Below are 9,251 nucleotides of genomic sequence, written 5' to 3' on the forward strand. Positions count from 1 at the left end.
CCAGTAATGGAATTGCTGGGTCAAATGGTATTTCTATCTCTAGGTCCTTGAGGAATCACCACACTGTCTTCCACAATGGTTTAACTAATTTACACTCCCGCCAACAGTGTAAAAGTGTTCCTATTTCTCCACATCCTCTCCAGCATCTGTTGACTCCAGATTTTTTAATGATCACCATTCTAGCTGGCGTAAGATGGTATCTCAACGTGGTTTTGATTTGCATTTCTCTAATGACAGTGATGATGAGTATTTTTTCATATGTTTGTTGGCCTCATTGATGTCTTCTTTTGTAAAGTGTCTGTTCATATCTGTCGCCCACTTTTGAATGAGTTTGTTTGTTTCTTGTAAATCTGTTTTAGTTCTTTGTAGATTCTGGATATTAGCCCTTTGTCAGATGGGTAGATTGCAAAAATTTTTTCCCATTCTGTTGGTTGCCAGTTCACTCTAATAATTCAGGCAGCTCGCTAAGGCTTTTCAGTCTGGCAAAGATCTCCTGTTCTGTGAGTTGTAGAGGGGTTGGGTAAAGCGCTGTATCTGGACCGAAGTCCCAGAGGGGGAGATCCCCTGGTCCTCCGGTGGGTTGTGCACTCCTCCTGGATGGGGCAGTGCCCCACTTTGCCACAACTTGCCCTATTTGGTTTATACTCACTGTCCGACCAGACCCACAAAATGAACCTGGTACCTCGTTTGGAATTGTGGAGACCACTTGGCTTCTGTATCTCTCTCATTGGGAGCTGCTTTCTGGAGCTGCCTCATATTTGGCCATCTTGGGATCCCCCCCTGATTTCTTAATGAAAGTGCTATGCAACCAACTGGAGGACTGGAGATCTCCCCCTTTGGGACTTCAGTTCAGATAACAGTGCTCTACCCAAGCCCTCTGCAACCCACAGGAGATCTTTGCCGGGCTGAAAAGCCTTAGCGAGCTGCCTGAATAGGACAAGACAGCAACTTCGGCCCTTGGGCTGTCAGTATAGATCTAGGCGGAAGCACTGGCTGATGCCGAGAAAGCCAAAAAGCCAGTGGGACGGAGCTACCCGCCTTCCAGTAAGAAGGGGAAAGGAACGCAGGGAAATAGCCTAAAAGGCAGGACGGGTCCTCCCACCGCAGCACAAAGCCCAGTAGGCCAAAAAACTCTCACTCCAGAGTTAGGCACCCAGAACGTCAGTTACAGAGCAGCCAGGAATGGTCCAGGTCATCGGGCAGGAGCGAAGCTGCCATTGCAGAAGCCGGCCTAATTTTCCTAAATAAAAGATGCAGCAGCTCCACTGAATCTGCGGCAGCCCAGCAGTGCCTCCGCAGGTAGACAAAGGAAAGGCTGCCTCCCCAAGCAGCTACCTGAGATCAAAACTATATAAATCCAAGAGATGGAGAGAAACCAGCTCAAGAAGAATGAAGCCATCAAAAACCAAAACGTCTCTCCCCAACCAGGAGTTCACGACTCCTCACCAGCAAGGGAACAAAGCAGGACGGAGAATGACATATTCTTATGTATTATAGTAGGCTAGAGAATTGATGAGAAAGGGGAAAACCAGCCAGTCACAAGGCTGATATAATAGAAGTAGAGAGAGGCCTCTGGGTAGAGCATGAGATGGTAAGAAAAAAAATGAGTCTGGAAGGGAGAAAAGGTATTTGCACAAGTGGCTGAAGCAGATGTCGGTGAGTTCACCTGGCCACAGCCTGCAGCTGCATCTCCCTAACATGCAGGTGAGCCTGGTCTGAGGAAAAGCCCAGAGTCCATTATGTGCTCATATCTCCACAATGTGAGCCCAACCACTGCAACCACGCCCTTCACCTTGTCACACTGTTACCCCCACCAGCTTTATTACTTTACCCTTAAAAAAAAAACCATGAATATCAGCTGTTTTACAAAAATACATTTTATGTGAAAATTTTGGAGTCATACATATGCAAATATGTAATTCTATAATAACATTATGCTTCCATAGGGACATGGTATCTTAACAATTAAAACAAATCTTTACACTGATTCTTGCAAGGACTTAGATAATACCATCATGAGGTAGAGAAGGGAGGAGCATCTCACAGCTTTTACAGAACTGAGATGATATATGTACCCAAGGCTTTACATTTAAAACCTACCAAAGTCCATGGACGATTAAATTAAAATATTAGTAACCTTAAAAAACTACTTGAGAAAAACCATGATTCACATTATTAAATGACTCATATTCCTTAGAATAAAATAACCTCAGAACTACTCTCAGAAAGGACAGGGTATATAAATTATTTGTTTCTCAAGTCATGGCTTGGTTTCAGTTCAGTCTAGAATGTTCAAAACTTTGGAGTTTGGGTTTTCTTGTCCAGGTCCTTCATAAAGTCCAGGACCCACATCTGTGTGGGGTCAGCACAGATCTCCTTGGCCAGTTTGGTCTTGAAGCTGTGGAGGAGAAAGGAGACAATTAGATGGAACACCTTGAGGGTTCAACCTGGGAGTAGGACCAACTCTATGGTAAACCTGTCTAGCCGGTCAGCCTAGCTGATGGGGCTGCCTCAGGGATGGAGGAGAAAGAAGATAAGATAAAGGAAGGGACCTCAGAGAAGTAGCTCTTTTTGCTAGCCCAAGTGAATACCTCTTGGTTTCAGAATGAAGGAACTGAGATCTAAAGTGGTAGTTGGAAAGGGAGCTGAGAGTGAGAAGTCACATTCTTTTCTTGAATTGTTTCCCACTGGAAAATGTCTGGGATCAGGTTACAGATGGTGTATGCATCACACTATTTAACTCCAACTCATTCTGATACTAGTCCTATTCTCTGCCCAGGAAAGAACCTAGGACTGAGGTGGGAGGGCAGGTGGTCATTGTACACACACATTACAGCTTCCTGGGGACAGTGGCTGGTGGTGATTCTTCTGTAGCTCTCTAGCCTCTGCTTAGGGATTTTCTTATTGATATATCTGTAGCAGCAGGTGAAAGTGTTAATCCCATCTGCAATGAAACAACAACAAGAAAAGGCTGTTGAGGGTGCGTCCTGGGTCTTTCTGTTTGTAAAATAGGAAATGGTTAGAAGAAGGAGTCAGAGAGAAAGGAAGAGGTATAGGGAAAAGCTGTCCATCCCAAGTCCAATGTCTCTGCCCTTTGAGGCATTTCATAAACTCCCTCTCACTTTTATGGACTATGAAATAGGGATGCATGATCACCAGTTGACAGGGGAAAGGGGAATTGATGACTACTCGGCATTGCTAGGAGGGGCTAATAAAATAATCCAGTCTCTTAGAGCAAGGGTACCCCAACTATGGATCCCTTTTTAGGCTTTGAGAATTCTATGCTTGGTCATGAGTTTCCCTGATACCTACCATCTCTGCAGAGCTGCTGTCACTGGAATCTGGGCTGAATGAAGCACAGACCAGATTCTGAGTTTCCGCTGTATCTGGAAACAGCCTGCACATCCATCCCTAGAAGTCCCCTGTCTTTGATCACCCTGATCCCCCAAACTCTGCTGGAAGCAACTGAGGTGGTAACTACACTGAGAGTGTTCCCAGAGCTGCAGTCCTGGAAGGAGGTGGATTCAGGGTTCACAGCTGGAATTCTAGTTCAGGCCTTTGCCAGGAGCAGCTGTGTGGTTGGGCTCACCCCTTGTCCTTTTCTGAGTTACCTTATCTTGGAAAAGTAGCTGTTAAAGTGAGACTGTGGGTATTATGTCTTTTTGATTGGTCCATGATAATCCAGAGAGGGGGCAATGTGTTTCAAGGGGAAGGAAAAAGGGACCTTACCTGGCTGAGCAAGCCCATGGGGGATGAAGGCAGCTGCTGTGAGCAGCAGACACAGAAGTGCTCCAGAGACTTTCATGCTGGAGGGTGAGGGCATTGGCTTCAGCATGAGAATTGGAGATTTCTGGGTGGGTCTCAACCTCTCCTCTGGCAGCTCTATCTCTGCCTTTTATAGGAAGCAAAAAGGAGGTGGAGTGAGAAGGTTTTGTCATTCTGAATGAATCATAGGATGAAGTAATAAATCTTCTGAGCCAGTGCACAGAGGATGATAGGAAATGAGAAAGGAAAGTGTGAATCAAGGGTAGCCTGTTTTTCAGCTAAGACCAGGAGGGGTAGGTGAAGTAGGGTCTACATCCAGGCAGACTACAGTGTGTGATCTATGGCTATTACTAAGAGACCAGTTTCTTTGAAATGAGACCCATTCTACAGAAAAAGGAAGGAATCAGGGATACCAAAGTCAAAGATATACAAGGGATATTCCCCTTTTCCCTTTGGAGCGGCATCCCCAGGACACGAGTCCAAAAAGAGACATTCAAACTTGGGCTCGACTCTACAATAGACTCAAAGACTTTTCACTGTCTTAAATCCTGGTGGCTTTCTAAAACTCAGAGAAAAGTAAAATAGAACATTAGCAGAAAAACAGAATTCAGTACTTTTAGAAGAGTACCTAAAATTGTAGTGTCTGTTCTAGTAATCTATTGCTGCATAACAACCTGCCTGAAAACAGTGACTTAAAACAATAACAGTCTTTTATTTTTTTGCTCTCGAATATGTCACAAGGCCTTCACTCAATGTCTGGGGTCTGGGCTGGGAGGACTTCAACAGCCGGCAGTTGGACCAGGTGGAATTTATCAGGTCTCTCTCTCTCTCTCTCTCTCTCTCCCTCCCTCTCTCTCTCTCCCTCTCTCTCTCTCCCTCTCTCTCTCGTTCTGTGTGTGTGTGTGGGGGGAGGGGGGGTTGTGCGTGTGCATGTGCATATGATCTTTCCAGTGGTTCTTCCACATGGCTAGATCTTTTGCATGATGGCTTAAGGGTCCCAGGTGTAAGGGTAGGAAACATAGTCATACCTTTTAACGGGAGAAGTGTAAAATAATTTGAGAATATCTTTTAAAACCACTGTTTGTTTTATAGGCTATCAGAACTGTATAGCATATAAAGATCTTAGAATGCTGCATTTCTAAAACATCCGACTGACTATGAAAATATTTTTCCAAGTAAAAGAATATAGGGAAGGCAAATTTATGGACAAAATCAGAGACCTTCAGTTTGAATCAGAGACAAGAGACTTCTTGTTGTCCTTCCCACACACATGTCTCAGGAATACAAAGAATAAATTTTGAAAACCACTAATCTAGCTCCTCATTTCACACACACATTACAAAATCACCAACTAATTGCCCTTAATATCAGTGTAAAGAGCCCGTGTGTGGGCTCCTCATGCCTATAACTGGGCCATCCATCATGGGCATGGAATGCAAGAGGAAAATTCTTCAATGGGGGCATTGGAGCATTATACAACCTTGAACAATAATCTGGAAGCAATGCAAGGCTTTGATTCTGGTTTTAGCTTTACACCAGGTTTTATCTTACCCCTGTGACTTTGCTCAGGCTACTCATTCTCTCAATTAGCTCTTTTTCAAATTGTTATTACTCCCACCTCCAGAAATTGGTGAAGAGTTGACCTACTTTCTATCTCCTTACAGTATTTATGGAGTCTTCCCAGCTCACTCTAATGTAACACAGTAGAACAGCATATTTTCTTTTTTTTTTTCTCATTTATTTATTTTATTGCATTTTAGGTTTTGGGGTACATGTGAAGAACATGCAAAATTGTTGCATAGGTACACACGTGGCAGTGTGATTTGTTGCCTTCCTCCCCATCACCTACATCTGGCATTTCTCCCCTTGCTATCTCTCCCCAGCTCCCCACCCCCGGAACAGCATATTTTCTAACCCAGGGTGTACGTTCCATCCACTTGGTGCTTCTAAAAAGCAGAACCCTTTCCTTTGACTTTTCTTTCTTTTCCCTTTCTTTTTTCCTTCCCTTTTTTTTTGGTGGGGGGAGCGGGAAGATAGCTATCATGGATAACCGACTGAGTAATCCATGAAGTTGGAATAGAACACAGGGGTCCTGCATGGAAGTTACCTTTTCTGGATTCCTGGATGTGTCTGGACAGCAGCTCAAGGAAGTGCTCAATTGTCCCATTTGGTTAAACTTTTCTCCTTTGGAAAATCCTTACGTAGAGTCCCCCAAGATATCGCTGCCTAAGAGCCCAGAGAAAATGCCTGCTTGTGTTTCTGATGGAAAGGCCTGTACATATCACCCACAAGAGCTGGGAATGGTGGAATAAGAGGCTGTTGAATTGTTGCAGAATTTTGTAAAAACTTTTAAATAATTTAAAGACAATATCAGCTGGTTGCAAAAAATATGACAAAATTAGAAACACTTATGAAAAGAACAAAATTATTCTTATCCAAAGATGTAAGTGGTTAATTTCCTTCCAGATGAAAAAATATTTTTAACCTTAGTTACAAAAGAATGTTCTTCTTCTTTTCTAGTAACAATTTTTGTCTTAAAATATACTTGTCTGATATTATCAGCAGTATAGCACTAACTTTTTTTTGGTTATCATTTCCATGGGGTGTCTTTTCCCATATTTTTACTTTCAAATTATCTGAGATATCAAATTTACAACCTGTGTCTCATAGACCGCATATAATTGGTTTATTTTAAAATTTCATTTACTCAACCTTTGCTTTTTAGTTGGGGGTTTAATCTTTTCACATTTAGTGTACTTATTGATGAGGTAGAATTATCATCTGATATTTTCCTTTTCTTTAAATTTATATATTTATGTCTCTTTTCTTCCTCAATTTTTTAGTCACTACTTTATGAACCATAAATATTTTCTAGTGTACCATTGTATTTCCCATTTTTATTATATATGCTTGAGTTATTTTCTTAATGGCTACCCTGGGGATTATCATTAACATCATGATTTATAGCAACTTATTTCAGATTAATATTTTAATTTCAATAGTATATAAAACTTGATCCTATATAGCTCTATCCCACTCCCCATCTTTATATTGTTATGGTCACAAATTACACCTTTCTACATTGTGTCCTCGTAAACATAGATTTATAATTAGTGCTTTATGTATGTGCCTTTTAAATCAGATACAAAAAAATTTAAAAAAAATAAAAGTATTTATACTTTTATATTTACTTATGTAGTTATTTTTTTTTTACCAATGCTCTTTATTTCTTTGAATTACCACTTACTGATCTCTTGCTTCAGGCTGAACTTTCTTTAGTATTTTTTGGAGGGCTGGCAATGTCTTCCTTTCGTATTCACTTTTGAAAAGGGTAGTTTTGCCTTATCTAGTATTTTTGATTGATTTTTTCACTAATTTTAACATGGCATGCCACTACACTTCCATGTTTGTAATGACATTATTCAACGTAGTCAAGTTATAAAAACAAGTGTCCATCAATAGATGAATAGATTAAAAAATATATACAGACAATGGGATATTATTCAGCCTTAAAAAGGAAGATTCAACACGGATGAACCTCAAGGACATTACGATAAGTGAAATTAGTCACAAAGGTACAAATACTGAATGATTCCACTTATATGAGGTATGTAAAATAGTCAAACTCATAGGCACAGGAAATAGAATGGTGGTCACCAGGGGCCAGAAGGTAACCACTATTCTGTTTTGTTATGTGCACCATAGACAATAGACTTTATAGGGTGCTACTCAGGTAGCAACCCTTTTGACTAGTGAGGGCAGCCCAGAGAGAGGTCTTGGAGAGCACTGTGGGGCCTTGCTTTGAGTTTGAGTTCATGGTGCTATGACTGGCATGCAATGTTTGCCATGAGCACAGATTTAGAAAACGGTCCCATCCATGCTATACATTTGCCAGGTATGAATTTGATAGGCTGAGGTTTCCTTTGAGCCATGTTGTACTATGTTATCTGAAGAAGGACCAACATGTCTTGGGAAATAGGAGGCAGAGAAAGGCATTTGCTGCTCAATTCCAGGAGAGGCAGTTGAACGACATGATTAAGAAGTGGTTGCCTGGATCATTGCCCAGTTTTCCTGCATAACCATGGGCAAGCTACATAGTCGATCTGTTATTCAGTTTCCACATCTATAACAGTAGAGATAATAAAAGTAACTTCTTTTTTTTTGTTTTTTGTGAAGAATGAGTTAATAAATGAAAAGTGTAATGAAAATAATCAGAATGCAGTTAGTGCTCAGTCAGCATTAGCTGTCACTGTTATTAGGAAATAAGGATGGGTAGTGGATGAAGAGATATTAGGGAGAGACTCAAATGGATACTGATAGCCTCCTGAACAAGTTGTTCCTAAATCTGTCTTGTATTTTCAAAACTGAGGCATTGAAAGGGGGGTTGACTTTCAGGAAATACCATATTGGACGCAAGAAAAGGAGATAAATATCTTAGAAACAAGGGACAGGCAAAGTCCTGGAAGTCTTGCAAGAACTTGAGATGAGAACTATTCTGGGCCTCAGTAGGATTTTGGAAATTCAGCCCAGTGAGGACATTCTCTGTGTGCAACCAATAATTTAGCTTTGTCCTATCAGGTGTAAGCAGAAGTTGCATATGACAGCTCTAAGCAGAAGTTAATAGCCATCTCATGAATTCCTCCACCCTCCCTTAACTATAAGGATGGCATAACCCAAATGAGATTGCCCCTTTGACTCAGATGCCATACTGCAGAAGATAAATAGAGCAGAGACACAGCAAAGTTTACAAGACATGAAGAAAGTATGAGGTTAATATCGGGAAGCTGAGCAAGGACAAAAAGGAAACCCTCTGTACTATTTTTGCAACTTTTCTGTAAGCCTAGTTTGTTCAGAATAAAAAGTTAAAAACACAATATAACAAAACTCATGGGATGCAGACAAAGCAATGCTAAAAGGGAAGTTTATAGCCATAAATGCTTACTTTAAAAAAGATGAAAGATCTGAAATCAACAATGTAACTTTATACTTTGAGGAACCTAGAGAAAGAACAAACTAAACTCAAAGCTAGCAGAAAGAAGAAAATAATAGAGACTAGAGCAGTGATAAATGAAATGGAAGAAAGAAAAAAATCAACAATAAGAATTGTTGGTTTGAAAAGATCAACAAAAATGACAAACCTTAGCTAGATTAAGTAAGGAGAAAAGAGGGAAGCTTCAACTAAAATCAGAAATAAAATAGGAAACATTACAATTGATGTCCCAGACATAAAAAGAATTATGAGAGAATACTGTGAATAATTATATGCCAACTAACTGGATAACTCAGAATAAATTGAAAAATTCCTAGAAACGCAGTTATAAAGAAATAGAAAATCTGAACGGACCTATAACTAGTAAAAAGATTATATTAGTAATCAAAAACCTCCCAAGCAAGAAAAGTTCAAGATCTGATGGATTCTGTAGAGATTTCTACCACATATTTAAGGAAGATTTAACACCAATACTCCCTAAACTCTTCTAAGATAC

General features: G+C 40.6%; 1 protein-coding gene across 1 annotated transcript; it reads right to left on the bottom strand.

The window, feature by feature from the left end:
• Positions 1-1,859: 1,859 nt before the first annotated feature.
• CCL7 (C-C motif chemokine ligand 7) lies at positions 1,860-3,887 on the bottom strand. Its single transcript, XM_032280904.1, has 3 exons — positions 3,730-3,887; positions 2,830-2,944; positions 1,860-2,398 (listed from the first exon to the last, which is right to left on the bottom strand). Exons 1-3 carry the CDS (start codon positions 3,833-3,835, stop codon positions 2,293-2,295), a joined length of 327 nt encoding a protein of 108 aa, XP_032136795.1. The 5' UTR covers positions 3,836-3,887; the 3' UTR covers positions 1,860-2,292.
• Positions 3,888-9,251: the final 5,364 nt, after the last annotated feature.

This window comes from Sapajus apella, unplaced genomic scaffold, assembly GCF_009761245.1.
Source record: "Sapajus apella isolate SASKATOON/1434 unplaced genomic scaffold, GSC_monkey_1.0 scaffold12, whole genome shotgun sequence".
NCBI lineage: Eukaryota > Metazoa > Chordata > Mammalia > Primates > Cebidae > Sapajus > Sapajus apella.